Below are 17,384 nucleotides of genomic sequence, written 5' to 3'. Positions count from 1 at the left end.
TAGGTTTTTTTTAAATTTATTTCCCAACATTGAAAAGAACTTCCTATGAAACAGCTAAAAAGGACCTCCATCTGAAGGCCAGCACTTCTTCCTGGCCAAACTGCCATCTGCTGCTTCTCCAAAGAAACAGCTGTCTACATTCTTGTCTTGGTCTGCTAATATCCTTTATGCAAGGCTGACTTCAATCATCCATCAGGGGTTGTTGTTGTTAGACTGAAGCCATCCCACCTCCAGACCCCAGGAACCTCAGTGGCCCTCTTGGGGATAACTCCTGTCACCTCAGCACAGCAGCATGGTGAAAGCCAAGTCCGTTCATGTCCTTTCCCTGTGGCTTAGAGCAAAGGAGCTCCAGGAAGGGTGGGGTAGGGGATAAGAAGGAAGGGCTCATAAAAAGCATGGAAGTCAATAAATGATTGTTGATGCCAGGTGATGGAATGGGTGAGCCATTAGGACAGGCCCCATGTGGAGGCTGGGACTCCATAATATCCCCTAGCATATTTGCAGAAAAGAAACTCCTAGGACTCCATGCCTTATGATAACTGTACTCTGTTTAAAAATACTAGTCTCAAATTGTTGATATTCTAGCCTAAAAAGCCCCAAGATGTAAGGTGCCACTAGCAAAGCAGGATGTGGGCATGGAACTGGAAAGTTTCTAAAAATCACCTCCTAGTTAAGGGGTCGTGGGAACACAGGTGCTGTTGCCAAAGTACCAAATAAGGAGGGTGACAGCATTTTCATCCTTGTCTTGTTGCTTATTTTTCAGTCAGGCAGGTGCGGATTTTGATCCGCCAGAATTCCTGGAGGCACGCGCTGGATGTCGTCCCTCGCATGTCTGCAATGGCTCTCATGGTGCAAGGGCAGATGCTCCTCCTTCCCCTCCTCCTCCTGCACCGTTGATTGCCATTTTTCAGGCCCTGGGCAAGTGACTCCCTCTTTGGCCGCTGCCGGACGCGTCTCTGTGCTGTCCCGTGCAAAGGCAGGTGGCCAGCCAGCTCACTGCTCCAGTGGCTCCCTGGCAGGCCGATGTCCCTGGGCTGCACACCGTTCTCTGCTGGGCACAGAGCCAGGCTCTGCATAGCCATGACCAGGGAACTGAGGGTGGTGGCACTCATGGCAGAGGGGTGATTCTGTTCCTCCTCTTCCACGGCCTCCTCCTGGTACATGCCTTCCTCTTCGGCCATCACTGCTGCGGTTCCTTACGAAGGTGGGCTGCCATCCGCCTCAGTGCTCTGGCTTTTCTTCCTTCCAGACATTCATCAAGGGCCTCAGAGCGGGGTGGGCGGGGGGCACTGCGGAGGGCCCTGCTGCTGTAGTGCCGGAGCACTCGGGGACTGGTGACATCACAAACAGCCACTGTGACTCAGCCAGGAGCGTGGCCCAGCACATCGGATATGGTGGGCCTCAAAAGTGCCCAGATACGGGAGAAGCAGGAGGGTCATGGGGGCTGAGGAACCCTTTCCGGGGGCCTGTCCCACCTGCCATGCCGCTCGTACAAGGCTGTCCCTTGGGCACAGACACCACCTGCCACCTCCCCTCAGGAGCCTTTGGCTCCAGCACCCTCCTCATCCATAGCTGGGGTTGCCTCAACATGACCCTGGAAACAACATTCCAAGAGCATAAAAACCCCACAGGTTTCCAGGAAAAAGGAAAAGCCTACTAGCTACCTTCAGTCTGAGGGTCCCCCTCACGCTGTTCTCTCCTTTACAGACAACCCTTAACACTGCTTTTTTGGTTTTAATCTCTAGGGATATTTTTAGTGCTCTCACACATTGTGGTCCACTTGCTGCAATCATCTGGGAATTTCACCAGGGCTAAGGCAAAGTTAAAGCATAATTCACAGAGCTTCAGTCTTGCTCTCACAAGTTACACAACAAGGATTAGGCTACTGTTCCAACAACACGGAATAACTGGGAAAGGGGCTGTGGGGTAGCACAGGGGTTTTGTGGATTGCAGTGACAGCAGCTTCTCAAGCATAGAGACCGATGACAGAGTTGAGAGAGTCATGTGTGTGACTATGATCTGCTCTGCTGACCAGTTAACATTTAGCTAAGAGAAAGAAGGCATATTTTGTCCTTCAGCATCCCAGTAAACTCATGTAGATGTAAGGATTTGATTAACTCTTCTGGTAGCACACAGATGTTTTGAAAAAGTCAGAAGAGACATTTGGTTAACTCTGGGATGACAAAGGGCAAAACCAAGGATGGCTCCTTCAGAACTGAAAAGGAATGAGTCACAAATATCTGCTCCAAAAATACAAGGCTTCAAAAATCAAGGACAAAGCACTGTTGACAGGATCATGGTAACCCATAATGAGTGCACGAAAGAGGGCATTGGCTTCCAGTTCAGGCAGATAATGTAACTGGTACCATGAGAATGCAATCGGTACAAGGAGATGAACACAGAGAAGTCCTCACTGGGAACAAAACCCATGTGGAGGACAGTTTATGACCTCTACCACCCAGATAGCATCCACTGTTGTTCCTATCAATCAAGGACTTTGGTGTTGCGCTTTCTCAGTGTGGCTGTCTCCTCTAAATCACTGACTTTTTGCTTTTCCAGTGCTGCATTTTCATTTTCTGACTCCACAGACAGGTCCTCTTGGCTGGTCTCTTCTACTTCACTGCAGCTCTCAGAGTGGAATCCAGCATTCTCTGCTATGACAGCAGGATCATCATCACAGCAACAGCAGCACTCCCCAGTGCTCTGGCTGGGAGGAAGGTCACTTTTCTCCTCTGTGGCAAGGATTACATCATCCTGTTTCTGCATTAAATCCTGACCACCCATTCCTGTGGTGAGATCACTTAGCAGGGTTTCATCATAAGGATACTCCTCATCTTCCATGCCCTCCATTCTTTCTGCCAGCTCTTCTGGAGAGGGCTGGCTCAGGTCAGGGTAATCTACAAGGATTGTGTCCTGTTTGCGTTTGAAGCAATCGGAATTATCGTAGACAGGATAGGTCTCTTCTGGATAACCTTAGGAATAAAGGGATATGCAGTATGGAGTATTACCAGCATTTCAAAGTAATCCTGCCTCAGTGGTGGATACAAAGTTGGCCAGGACAGTTGAACTCTTTAATGCCATGTAGACATCACAGTATTAAATCCATGGCAAGAATGTGCAAAGCATGTCTTCTTGAGAGATGAGGAAAAAAATTCTCTTACTTTTAGGGAGCCAGGATATCAACCCTGACTTTCAGGAGTGAAAGCTGAGCTTTGCTGGAAGCTATGGGGGCTAACAGGCAAAAATGGTGCATCTTAGATCTTTAAACCTTCTTTTTTCTTCTGCCTACAGATTGACTGATGCATGGTTTGAACATTTGCTGTGAACAGCATTACTGAGAGTTGAAAAAACAGATACATCAATGACTTTGTGCATTTCATTTTAGAAATAACATCATGAACTTGACTTTATGAACAGAGCTCAAGGCTACTGTTTATACTTTATGTTTTGGATCATTTTTGAAAGCTTTTTAAAAAGCGAGACAGTAAGTCTGCATTTAAATTATGTTACAGAGCAGCTCAATTAAGATATCCTGAAAACACATATATATAGCAGGTAAACACCAAGGAGTGGAAAGGATATTAAAATAAATGGTTTTAAAAAGACTTCCTGGAGCTGACTTTTACCACATTGGAGCTAACAAAGAGTGGTTAATCAAAAGTGAAAACTGTAAGTTATCTAAAACATACTGATTCTGATTTCCAAGGGTTTTATGATTTCATGAAATCCAACCCAGCACAGAAAGGGAAAGATATAAACCCAGAGCAGCTAAGTCCCAGCAGCAGATAGAGCATATGTGAATATTCATATGGCACTTTGGGCAGCAGATAGTGCAGTGATTACACTAAAAGAAAGGTTAGCTACCTCAAAATCTATTTTTTCCTGTTATGGCTGGGGAAAAACAAAACCTGCCAAGCAACCTCTTGCAAAGTTTTGAATATTGGCTTCTGGAAAAGGAAGATAAAGTTAACCAAAACTTTGAAAGGATCTGGATCTGTAAGTAATCTTTATCCAATTTTTCTTGCAAGGGCAATGGTAAGAAAGGCTCTTTCTTACCTTCCCAATCTGCCATGTAAGGAGCTTCCTCAGCTTCCTTCTCAGGAGAGATGTCATCTATGAATTTTCCTTCTTTCATAACTCTAGTAATTTCTCGGAGTTGTTGAAGTAACATTTTTTCCTGGTCTGTTGTAACATTTTGAGTCCTGCTAAAAAACATTAGACACCAGAATTTAGTCCACTGTTATTGCATGCTATGAAAGGATTTTGAACCCAACTGTTTGGTCCATGCTAGCAGCACAGTCTGGAGAAATCTATTGAGGAGTGTGATCCCTCCTCAACATCTGCATGTGCTCTGCACTTCAGCTGAGTACAGTTTATCCATTTATCCAAAAAGCCTGCAATTTAAACAGGTAAAGGAGGGCAGGTAAAGCCAATGTGGGGGCAAGATGAAAGTGACACACAAATAAGGGTGATGGTACAAATGACACTACAGAAAAAGTGTGTTAGGTAAGAATTACGGTGCAGTGGCTTGTATGAAGTATTATAAGGAAATGAAATTCTGAATCTGTGCTACAAGTGTATCTTGTGAGGCTAATCAAAATTTCTCACAGTCATTAGTCTCAAGACTCTAAAATCTCTCATATGACCATTAAATTTGCAAGTTTGACAGATCATCCTGTCATTACTGATAGTCAGCAATGCAGGTGGGGGGGGGAAACAGGAAGTAATATTTAAGAATAGAAAGAATTACATTTAACTGTAACTTGCCCTTTAGAATTAGAGGGAAAGCACTGAGATTTTAAGCAGATTCAAAGCAAACTTTTGACTGGACTGGTTCTATGCTGCTGAATCTAGTAATTATTACTGATTAGGTAATACAACTACTGCTGTAGCAAAAATCCTTCCAACATATAAGATGAAGTAGTCAATACATGTTATTTTCTCTGCAAAGAAAAAGGGCTTCTAAAACTCTTACGGACAAAAAGGTAGTATTTGGAGGGGGGTGTTCTGCAGTCTGCTATCTCAGTAGGCCAGATTGAGAAAGTCACTGACTGCCACCAGGGATGGAAACGGTTCTGACCAGTGGTGCTTGTATCATCTTGAGTTTAAAATGATGATGTCTTGAGGTTTAAGTAATTCTTGAGCAGTAATGCCGGTTCAAGCCACTCCTCTGGTGCTTTTTTGGATCTGTGTTTCAGTCAGGAGCTGTTGCCCCCAGTTACTTGAAAGGGGGGCCCTGGGCATGCTCAGAGTGCTGAACTGAGGTGGTATGTGAGGTCAGACAGATGATCTCTGGTGATTTCTGGTCTGGAGAGCAGACGGACAGATCACCTTCAAGACTAGTTTCACTGAGTAGGCTATTTAGTGAATCGGAGGGAAGAGATGGGAAGAGAGAAGCTGGAAGCAGATTTTGGCTTTAGGTGGTTAGTATCTATGTAAACCTCAATCTAGTTATCAGAATTCTAATAAACTTGCATGTCCTTCTTCAGGTTTTCCTCTTATCAGCTGCTGGGACTGGAGCAGCACTCCAAGAGGCACTAAGTGCCACTCTGCCTAAACGGGAATGATGGTGACAGGACAGCTACTCCTCTAAGGACACGCTAAAATCACACTGGTTTAGTGTAAGATTCACATCTTACTGCTGGTTAGTGTGATGGTGGTGGAAGTGCTGATCCTGGGCTGGACTTTGTGCACATCTTCAAGCATGGTGATGGAACTGAACTTAGCTCAGGAGCTGGTTTGATTAGCACCTACCTAGATTAAACTGCTTCACTGGGATCACAAGGCAAAACATCACTTTTCTGCATTACCACCACGGAGCACCTTGCCCCACAGCTTGAAAACTTAATATCCCAACACTATACATAGTTGGACTGATTTCCCCCAAGCTGTGGTAGCAATCTGTTCCATAACTGAAGGTGTGAGGCAGCATCTTCCCAAAATCCTGGTTTATGCAGATGTGGAATCTGAGATTTTAATTAAAAGGCCCACAAAAAGGAATGGTTTCATCAGCCTTTGACCAAAGCTGTGACAGAATTGCTGAACTAATCCTCCTTTTACAGGCAAAACTGTACCCAATTTGAATATATATCACTTGGCTGAAGACAGAGAGGCCTATCTCTTTAGCACATTGGGCAGATAAGCTAGCTCAGATAACAGGATCAATCAATGCAGCTGCATCACTGCAGCATTTCATACAGGAAAATACCTAATATGTGGAATACCCTAATTAGAAAACACTCCTGTCCTATTGCAACAAAAGGGCTTCTGTATTTCAGAGTATTCTTCCTCAAAATACTTTGGTTAAGAGGCAAATTTCCCTGCAGAGAGGGAGAAACTACAGCCCATGTGTTGTTTTGACTTCATTTAAGGCCTCTGGGAAGACTTACTGTAGGTTGCTGGCAGTGTGTAAGACATCTGGCTGTCTGCACATGGCAGATTTACCAGGATATAATGCACTTAGGAATACTAAGAGGATAACAGATGCAGAAGGTTTACAGTGCAAGAAAAGGTCATTGTTTTTGCTCTGTATTTGTAGCTCCAACACAAGTATTGTTTTTCATAATGGCAATATTTACACTTTGTAGAGTCCCAAAGAGCTCACTAACAAGCAAAGTAAAGGTTTCTTATTCTTACTCTGAGATTAGAACATCTCCTAAAGAGCCATCATGACTGCAGGGAAAATAATCTGAAATGGCATCTCAGACATGCTAACATGGTATTTCTTTAGCTTTGTGATCTTAAAGTAGTCACTATCAAAATGCAGCTACATCCCAAAAAAGGGCACCCCACAGAGCCTCTGACTCTTCCATAGCACCTTTTCTCAGTTTATGATAAAAAATGAAGTTTTTCCACTTGACAGCCTGGTAAACAGGACTTTAAAAACAGGTAGGTGATCTGCATTATTTCTACCTCTTACCTGACTACCAGAAATAGGATTTTTTGGTTACATTGTTGAGGCCAGGCAGTTCTTTCTTCCTCTTGTTGTCTTTACCTTGCTTCTCATTCTTCCTACAACATGCTAGGCCTTATTAAAAGTACCTGTACTTTTTGATAGTTCTTAATTTCTGGAAGCTTGTTTCTCTATTTAACGGTGTAGCAATTCCAGCTGGTATGCTGGTTTGGATGGAGGTCTCCTCAATTGGTTTGGAGGTTGGTCTTCAAACATCATTTTAAAAAAAAAAAGGCAAATCTAAGTTTCTGGTTGCTGCTTTCTACAACACAGGCTGGCTGTTGCTTTGCCATACCTGATGCAAAGAACCATGGTCTCACCCCGGGTCTTTCAGCATGAGTTGAAACTTGATACCAGTTATTTCTGTCTCTGACTTTTCTGTGTAAGGGTTTCTGTTGAACTGCAGATCAATAAATAAACCTCAAGTAATTTTTACTCTCTTACTCTTTCCTTTTTCTTTAAATCTATCAATGTGCAGGTTGAACGAGCCCAGCTCAGTCATCTAACTAGTCTACTAGTCTGCTTTCTAACCACAGGTTTTATTTCAATGGATTTATCCTGTATTAGCGAAATGAATGACTAGATTAAGAAAGCCTCAAAGTTTTTGAAAACAGCTATTTGCTCCATCAAGAGGTGCTTTTTCCCTCCTCTTTAGAGGCAACATACAAAATTCTTTATTAGATTCAGATTCTCATTTCTGCTGAGACCTTTAGAGCCATCTATATAAATAGTCTGGTTGAACAAAGAAGGAAAGTTCTACTAAATAGAGGCTTTGGGCTAATAACACAGAGTAGAACAAATACAGAATCAGACCCTAAACCAATTTTCTCAGTAAAAAAACATTCCATCCTGAGAATCAGCACAGTATTTGGGCAGCCCATAAGCCTATTTCTGTCAGCTTAGGTGTAAAGCATTGTGTCAGCTCTCCAGAACAGAGATGAGTAGCAGTCAAAGCAGCATCCTTCTGTTCCACTAACAAAACCAGGGCAGTTTAGGGGCTCTCCCACTGGCACCTGGCTGAACATGGACAAGTTGGGCACCTTGTCTTCCCGAGACAGTACAGGGCATGGCACAAAGGGGGCAAAACTGCACTCAGAGAGAAGTGGTTTGAGGCATAAATGAACAAAATGTGCATCTTCAACACAGAGTTCCTACAGGATGGGTTAAACAGGCCTTGGTTGATCCAGACAAAGTTAACATGATTTACAACCAGAACAACTCTCATTTTTTGCAAACCTCCCCTTCAGATTTATGGTATTTCAGTTTTCGCACTGCACTTTTGCAGTGTCCTATTGATCTGTTCATTTTACTCCTTATGAAAAACATACACTTGTTTCCAGTATTTTTTGTAACGTAGACTGGTGATATCAGATTTGTAAGAAACATTAATAAACATAATAAAATTTTGAATGCTGATTTTACAGCCCTTTGTCTTTTATATTTAGAAGCATATGCATAAATTTAGGGTGGAACTAAGTTATGTAATCAGATTATTATGAAATTCTCCCTTAAAGATTTTACATAGATTATAACAGCATTTCAATTTAGGAAAATAATCCATAGAACTGGAAAAGAATAATTCAAGATACTATTTTGGTCACATAAAACAGGCTGTTTTATGTATTTTAAATGTAGATGGTTTATCTTCTGTTTACATATACCTGTCATTTTCTTCCAAATAACACACTACAAAGAGGGAATATAGAGATAATTGCTTTTCTGGTTAAGAAAAATGAAGTTGGAAAAAAGTATTTATGTTATGTATAGATACTGAAAAGAGAAAAACTGCAGAACAAGAATTTGGATGTGTAAAATCAAACTCCTATAATTTGAAGTAGCAATAAAAGTGCTGTTTTAATATAGATAATGCAAGAAAGTTTAATTTCTAATCAGAGTAGAACCTCTCCTTAAAATACTGTAATTTGAAACACACCTGTCATGCATAGGTCCTACTCTGTTGATTAATTTTTCCATCGCTTCTTCTGTCTCTCTCAGTCTTTCCTGGAGCTGAGTGAGCTCATAGTCAGCTGTAAAACAAACAAAGAAACAAACAAAAAATCCCAAGATCTGTCAGTAGGAGCCTTGAAAATGTATCCCTGTCCCATTATCACAGGTAGCAAATGTTGTACCAAAAAAAACTGGCTGTGATGAAACTGAAACTTTCTGCTTAGAGAGTTCTACCTACTTTTCCTGGCCTAAGAAGGTATAGAACATTACCAATATTACACCCATTTAAGCAGCACAAAGGCACAGTGGAACTTCAACATAGTAGGAATGGAGAAATCCATCAGCAACCATCCTGCTTTTAGAAAGATCTCAGTTCTGCTCAGATTGTCATTACTTCATGCAACACTGATGTAATTATTTTGCATGTCTGAGACTTTAAAAAAAGTGGAAGGGGAATTGGCAAAAAGAAGTTACTTCCTTGAAGTTACTATGTAAGTGGTGACTCAGTCTTCATGTTTCTAATCCAGTGACCTGACCCCCGCTCTGCTAGAGCTTGCCATGAATGCTTTAGGAATATAAATGAAGAGCTCTAGAAAAAGGCAGAATAATTTTCACCATTAGTTCTTTGGACTAGAACGACGGCAAACTTACTGTAAAGTTACTTTCTCTCACCAGGCATCAGAGAAAAAAATACAATTACCATTGCTAATATATTGCCCAAAATTGCCAGGCACAATGCAGTACAAGTGCACTGGAGACACAATCTACAGCACTGAGTACATTAGGTATTCCTAATATGTGCATTAATGCCAAGAAAATTACAGCTATGTTAAGAGAATTACCTTCCTGCTACCACTTTCTATAAAGCCCTAAGTACTTTTCTGTCCTATTACAGTTTAGCCAGCTAAAGACAACACATTTAAATGCTGTAATGGTAACCACTCTTGCAATCCTCAATAGTAAGCTTATTAATGTATCTAATAAGTGCCTGCAAATACTTGAATCTATCTCACCAATGTTTAGGTAAAATCAAATTAACATTTCAGAATACTATTTGCTGTCTTTATTGCATGCATGAAAACTCTGCATTGCAAAAAAGAGACAAATGAGGTAAGTGCCTGATGATGGCTAAGAATTTGCCAATTCAAAAAAATTAAACTAGCTTTCATGGTATCTATGTTCTTACTAGAATATTAGGGATTATACAGTAATTATAGCTGGACATCCTATTATCCATTTTTAATCATTAGTGACACAGCTTTTTAACAAATCCATGCAGTTAATTCAGCAAACCTCATGAAAAGCCATTCCTTCCAGAGGGACTTGGGATCAGGCTGTTATCACAGCCTCATGGGCTGAATGAGATTAGAAAGTGACAGTGCAGTAATTCTTTTCAAGTCTCGCTCATTCTAACACAGAACATTCTTGCTTGGTTTTGGTTTTTTTGGTTTTTTTGGGGTGGGAGGGAACATCAGCTTTACAGTGCACCCAGAATGTGATGAACCCTGTTGGACCATTACAGAGTCGATAGCTCTGTATGTAACAGATACAACTCAGAGCCATACTCACTGATTTTCCTCTTCATGTTCCCAGGTGTAGCAGTGGGGCATTTCCGTTCTGCAGGAGTAGTTCTTCCCTTGGAAGCCAGCTGATGAGGACAAGAACATGGCCCTTCCATGAGTGACAACAATAGTAATAGACAAGGTCCCAGAGGCAATGGAAAAAAAATACAGAAAACTGAAATATGCCAGAAGGCAGCCATGGTAAAGCACACCCAGCAGCAAAACCATGAAAGATGCCTGGAAGGTTTTGCCAGCTGAAAGCTTCTATTGGACTCTTGGAACAAATAGCAACATGTGACAGGTACAGTACATATAATGTGTAGCCACATACAACAGGGGAAAGAATACTATGTGTGTATTTGAAATTAACCTAACATTACTCTAGACATGCACATTTTCCAGGGGAAAAAAGAAATCCTTAAAAAAATTGTAAGAAGTCAGAGGCCAATGCAGGATCAGAGAAATCCTTCCCTGCATTCTTAGCTACAGTCTTTGCAACAGCAAAACCCACAGGATCCTCCAATTTTTTGACCACCAGTCAAAGGTCCAGCATAAGCATTTTTTTGAGAACAGATGAAATGGAACAAGGTAATGAAATGAGAGTATAAATTTTCCTTCCCAAGCTTTTTGAGTTTTTTCCTTGATTTTTCAGTTTATGTCAGTCTTACCTTAAATAAAATGTACAGAATATATAAGAAGATGCCGAATCCATATATAGGGATAATCTGTCCCACAAGACCTCTTCCATTTCCACCAGTGCTTCCACTACCACCTCCACCTGCCTTGGCTTTGGCAACTGCTTCAGTAAGGTGAGACCTTGGAAAATGAGGGACAGCTCGGCCATCAGGAGCGGTGTGGGAATGCATCCTCGGTGGAAAGCGACCGAGCTTCCCTGCAAAAAAAAAACAAACCACACAATGATCATTTCCCTTCTATTACTTTCCACCCTTTTACATGCAGCATAAACCTGCAGCAGGTGCAAGTGACCTATTTTCTCTGCTTGGAAATTCACCACCACTGATGAATAAATAACTTGCTGGACTAAGTTTTTTAACTCAGTCCTCAGTCTCTTGTGATGGGTGGTGCTAGGAGTTAGGTTTTACTTGAAGCCATTTACTCCTAGCAATTTCACTCCTACACAATTAGGAGTAGAATCCCACAATTAAAGTCTCTTGATTTTAAGCAGAGAAAGAGCTGGCAGGGCAATTAACATGGATTTTAATAGGTATATTTTTGTCCAAATACCCAACAGATCAGCATCTCCAGCAGAATGAAATGCCAGATTCCTACTTGTTTCTCTCCTCAAGATCCCCCATGAACATACCAGTATTCCACTGTGAGCCTAATCTTTCAATATTGCCCAAAGGTATTCAATGTATAAATGTATTAATGTCCAAACCATTATTCACCTTACATCCTGACACATGACTGCAGTGTTTGCCCAACACTGATTTTTGGTTATTGCTGTAAGAAATAGTATTTTACCTGATTTTACCTAGCAAGTAATGAAAGATTAAGAAAAGTGGTGTTACCTCAAGTGATTCTCCTTAAAAAGGTCTAAGGTAAAGCAGTGTGGGAAAGGAGATTGAATATAGCCCGGGGCATATTATCTTTGGCATTTTAGAGGGGGAAAAAATTTAGAGGTTTCTAACCTTTCTAGGCAGAGCTAATTTAACACGAGAAAGGAAGGCAAGCATAAATGGATGTACAGATGCCAGAGGAAGACTGCAGAGAGCCTGAAATTGTGCTGTAAATGACTGCATGCAACTGAAGGGCGCAAGAGCCTCAATAAATTCAAGCTCATGAATTATTCTATTTTCTTGCTGCCATCCATTCTAGAGCTTTGCTGTGAAATTCACTATTTTATTCCTGTGCAGCTGACATCCTGCTTTCCATCTCCATATCCAGCTTGGATGTGCACCTGCACTTCCTTCCACTGACTGGTGTTGAGCTGAGTTACTCAGCTACTCTGCCATGGAATCTGGTGGTGGCAGGCACTGGATGGAAGCACCAGAGATGGGGATTGCTGGAGCTCACTCCCTCATCCCAGCTGGAAAACTCCTCCTCCCTGGCACTCATGGCCTGGATGCTGCTCCCTGGTTCTGGGACAGGCTGCCTGTGCTTGCAGAAAGAAAATGAAAAGCAGTTTTGGAGCGGCATTGCAAATAGCTGACTTTACTTCTGCGAATACACAGCTGCAAATACTTTTATGAGACACAAGAGAAAAATTTAATTAACATTTGGTCTTGCTAGGAAACACCATCATAGGCAGCTAAATTCCTGAGCACAGAAAATTGCAGTAAACACTTACTAGGAAGTGATATCAATAATTCATAAAGTTCCACTATTAAAAACACATTTTGCTTGTAGATGATCGCACATATTCCATGAGATCTTTCGTGTAACTGCCAGGGTACACTACCACTGACCAAACCCATTCTCAGATTAGCTTAATTTCGAGGAAGCTGTTATCATGCACTTAAATTTTAGTGAATTATTCAAAGTCTGTGATGGAAAGCATAGCATCTTATTTACAAGAAATTCCCCCTGCTCCAACAGCAATGCCCTGTAGCAGTAGGTCACTGTGGAAACGAGTGTGATGTCGTGCAGAGAGCAGCATCACCAAGGCGAGGATGGAGCAGCAGGGTAGGTAAACATTTATAAAACATCTTATACTGATGCAAATACTGTTTATTAAAAAAAGATATTAAGAGACCAGAAAATAATTGACAAAGGTGAAACTGTATTTGGAGTTAATAACTTTAAAGTAGATATTTTTCTAAATTATTCACAAGGCCTCATTTGTGCTTTAAAAGATTTAATTCACTTAAATATAATCAGGTCAAGAGGACAGACACTGGACATTTTAATCAAGGTAATATTAAAGGGGAATTTAATGGCTGCTATTTCTAAACCTACCCTGTTGATTTTACGCTTCTATAATTATTTCCTTAATAAACAAATACTATCTTCCATAGTTTTTTATTGTGAAGAACCTATGTAAATTACACAGGAAACTGAGGGTGCAGGCAACATATGCACAAAGCTTTTAAATGCACAGTATATAATAACAATTTGGGTGCCACTGTGATTTGAATGAGGTTCCACACTCCCAGGGATGAAACAAACCACTTTCAAGTGGAGACAACATACTCTCCTTCCAGAAAATCAAGTGACACTTGATGAGCACAGAAGGGCATGTGCTGGGTCCTTGTTTGCTGCCCTACCCAGTACCAGTGGGGATGGGGTGTACTTCAACAGGACATTTCCTTGTTGTGGGAATGCTGTGGGAAGAGCCCTAGCCTCCCTTTAGTTTTGAAGGGTACCAAAATGCTGCTCTGCTTTTGAAATATTTCTCAACTCCCCTGGGACAGCCCGAGGGCTGCCCTCATGCAGACTGATTGCTGCGTGTGCTAACTCCCACCAATCACACCCTACTCGGCTTTGCAATCTTTTTACCTAGGTTTTAATCCTACACATTTAATAATTCTGTCAGTTTTAGTGCTTCAAATCAACTTTGCAAACCAGCTACAGGGCAAGCAGAGCATTATTTTGATTAACCCAGTCCCTTCAATAGCTTGAAGTCCAAAACTGAAATTATGCCCCAGCAAACATTTGTGTTGTTTAAAAGGCTGTAGTTTCTGAATGTAGATGAAGTCCTTAATGGCATTTTCCCATGAGAAGGCCTGTGGGGTTTTTAATCTTATAACAATATTAACATCCAATTGAAAAGAAGCAAATTTTAAAAACTGTATTTACAACAAAATGAATACAACAACCAACCAGATGATGATACGATACTCAGACCATTCAAGCATCTTTTTTTTCCATGAAAGCTGTTAGGTGTTCTACTTAATGGGTTTTACGAATTGTGACTGAGCCAAACTCAACTATTTATACAGTTATTTAGACTTATGTTACTGTACTACTCAGCAACTCTTAGTCTATATAGTATGTCTCTCTGCAACATCATTTTCTTCAGGATACCAGCAGGCAACTGATGTGTGCATTCACAAATTTAAGTTGAGCAGGGGGCGTTACCTGAACTGTCATATACTTTTTTTTTTGTAAAGCTGATGCCACTTGATTGTTGGTAAGAAAGCAGAGTCTGCTCTACTGTCATGGAGTTGTAAGGTTTATCTGAAACTACCAACTTAGAGAGTAGCTTTACAAAATGCATGGCATATATTTATTAACACTAGACTTAAAATGTACTTTTAAAACTGTCAGTAGGTCCCCTTTTTGCTCCTCTTTAACAAAAGATCAACATTCTAATGCCTGTCTATGAAGTTAACTAGGAATGTGACACAAACCCAGTAAGCTTTGTCATATACATTAAATTATTTCTGTGAAAAAGAATAACTTTCCTGTCTGGAAGATAATATTAATTTCTATAGTTCAATGCTCACCATTTTCAAATAGTGACCTCTGAAAACCACTTTATTAGAGAAAGTTCCATTCCCATGCCTAAAGCCTGTTTTGATAAAAAGCTTTCTGGTAACATTAAGTTCTAACAAAAGGTACTAAACTTCTAGCATGTTTTATTCAGAGACATTGTGCCCCTGAGACTACCATAAGCACTTTATTAACTTCAAGAATGACATGATTACCTCAAGCCCCTGAAACTCCTGCCAGGTAACTGCAGTTATTAGTGCACTGAAGAGGACAACTAATGACAGAGATATGAATCGAGCAGTTCAATCAAGATTTACTCTTCCAATAAAAAAATAACTTCAGGTAAAATACAGTTTGGTCTACAGAGCAGGTGTAATGAAATCCTTGCTATCAAGTTGAAAATATGGACCATAAACTCTCGTTTGAAACTGACCAGCTGAGGTGAGTTATTACATCCTCAGCCAAAGACAGGTGCTGGCATGCAGCTGGAGCAATGCTGGGTGCCTGTGCTGCATCAGGCACACACAGACCTGTGCTGTCCTGTGAGCTCTGCAGGAATGATGGGAAGCGTTTACAATATTGAGGATGTAAAGGGTATTTATGTTGCCTATCTTAAGCATTTACCTGTAGCTGTGATTAAGCCACGCTATCACAGCACTGCTCAGAGCCAGCTGTACTGGAATAGGTACGAACATCATTCATTCGACAGATGGCACTGAAAATATTTGGAGGCACTGAAAGTAATTGGAGAACAAGTTTGTTGTTGGGTTTTGGAAAGCTATTTTTTCTGTCTGATCAACCTGCAGCCACAGGAAGGAGCACCATAACATTAACTGACAACTGCTTAGGACTTCATTGCTCAGGTAAAATGGTGTGTCAAATTCCATCATCTGGTACCACTGTGGGATCAGCTGGGAGCTGTGATGGGGCAGAAGTTAATGGGGAGCCAGGTACTACCTCCCAGAGCATCTGCTCCCATCCCTGCTTCAGGCAGGTGACTCCACAGTCCTCACCTGTGCTGGCTGCTGGGCCTTCATTGGGTTTTCAGTGTGAGAAGATCCTGCAATGGAACTACACAGCTGCAGATCTACAGTGCTGACCAACCTATTTTCAAGTTCTTAAAGACCAAAAATGCACATGGTAACCATGAAAAGGATGCTGTGGCTTGGAAATCCTGTATTTGGCTTCAATGTAACACTGTTTCAGCCTGTAGGTCCTTAGAAAACCCTGAAATGAAATACTAAAGGAAATCCATGTCACTGAAGAGTGCAGACATGGAAGAACCAGGCTGTTGGAAGGATGCACAAGACACAGTCACTGAACATGAGTCCCTGTGGGACAGCATCCTGAAGAACTTGTAAGTTCTCTGTGCTTCCACCAGCCTCACCGCTGGCTAGCCCTGGGCAAAACTCCCTCTCTGCCAAGACTAGGGGTTATGATACCAGCTCCTCTTGTGAAGTGCCTTGGGGAAAAATAACCCCTACAGTAAAAGGCAACGGGCACAAAAAGGATGGGAGACGCTTACATGAAACGATTCCTTGAGAACTTAGAGGGAGGCCATGCAGAGTGGGAGGGCAGGCACTAAGGACACAGTTTCGGGGGCTGCATGGACAGGACGTGAGTCCAGAATAAGGCACCACGTGGCCACAGCATTATGAGAGTCTGGTGCACAAAAACAAAAGATTAAAACGCTGGTGTAGGAAACTGAACAATGAAGACGATTCAAATGAGTTTTTTTATTTCACATGCAACAAGAAAAAGCACAAAATAACAAAACAATGAAGGGATGTATGGCAATGAAAAAACAAAACTAACGAAAACAGTGGAATGGATATGCCGCTTTCCGGGAAGCTTTAATACCCTGCACATAAAGGATATTTTGAAGTTTTAAACTATTATCAAAGAGGAAGAAAGCAGAGCACAGCGGTAACCACGAATTGACTCCTCCGGCACTCCACACGTCGCTAAGGGCCGAGCACGGGGGACAGACGCGCGGAGGGGCAGCTAGGCTATGGCTCCGGACCGAGCTCCCTGCGGGCAGCCCCGGCCCCTCACGGACCCCCAGGGCCCGCCCGCGCCGGGCTCACCCCGAGCGGCACCGCGGCGTCCCGGGGCGGGGGGACAAGGGGGCTCGGAGCGGCCTCTTACCCTCGGGCGGCGCCGCGCCGGGCTCCTGCCTGCCGCCGGCCCGGGGCAGGAAGGTGCGAGGCAGGAGGAGGGAGACGCAGAGAACCAAGCAGGACACGGCGGCCACCCGGCAACACGTCCAGGCCGCCATGGCGGGGAGCGGCGCAGGCGCGCGCAGGCGCCTGAGGGGAGCGCGGGGGCCGAGCCTTGGAGAACGGCTTGGGAACGGGGCGGGAGAGCGGGAGAGCCTTGGAGAACGGCTTGGGAACGGGGCGGGAGAGCGGGAGAGCCTTGGAGAACGGCTTGGGAGCGGGGTGGGAGCGGGGCTGGGAGAGTGGGTGGGCCACACCTTGGGAACCGGTTGGGATGCGATGGGGTTGGGCTGCGGGAACAGCCCTGCT

At 42.6% G+C, this 17,384-nt stretch overlaps 1 protein-coding gene across 2 annotated transcripts; it reads right to left on the bottom strand.

The window, feature by feature from the left end:
* Positions 1-2,484: 2,484 nt before the first annotated feature.
* On the bottom strand, positions 2,485-17,134 carry RIC3 (RIC3 acetylcholine receptor chaperone). 2 transcript variants are annotated; one of them, XM_062495096.1, is made up of 6 exons: positions 17,005-17,134; positions 11,130-11,353; positions 10,469-10,547; positions 8,886-8,979; positions 4,057-4,205; positions 2,485-2,972 (listed from the first exon to the last, which is right to left on the bottom strand). In XM_062495096.1, the coding sequence occupies exons 1-6, from the start codon at positions 17,132-17,134 to the stop codon at positions 2,485-2,487; spliced, it is 1,164 nt and encodes a 387-aa protein (XP_062351080.1). The 2 variants fall into 2 exon arrangements, with proteins under 2 accessions (XP_062351080.1, XP_062351081.1); XM_062495097.1 differs by having other exon boundaries at positions 4,057-4,202.
* Between the last annotated feature and the right edge of the window lie 250 nt (positions 17,135-17,384).

The sequence above is a fragment of the Cinclus cinclus genome, chromosome 6 (genome assembly GCF_963662255.1).
Source record: "Cinclus cinclus chromosome 6, bCinCin1.1, whole genome shotgun sequence".
Lineage (NCBI taxonomy): Eukaryota > Metazoa > Chordata > Aves > Passeriformes > Cinclidae > Cinclus > Cinclus cinclus.
Note: the sequence above shows the minus strand (reverse complement) of the source record. Positions and strands in the feature narration are given on the sequence as shown.

Coding starts and splice junctions, on each gene's coding strand:
- RIC3 (XM_062495096.1), bottom strand. CDS start 17,134: ATGGCGGCCTGGACGTGTTGCCGGGTGGCCGCCGTGTCCTGCTTGGTT. Junction 11,354..17,004: donor CGGCGCGGCGCCGCCCGAGG/GTAAGAGGCCGC, acceptor TTTTTTTTGCAG/GGAAGCTCGGTCGCTTTCCA. Junction 2,973..4,056: donor TTACATGGCAGATTGGGAAG/GTAAGAAAGAGC, acceptor TTTATTCCTAAG/GTTATCCAGAAGAGACCTAT.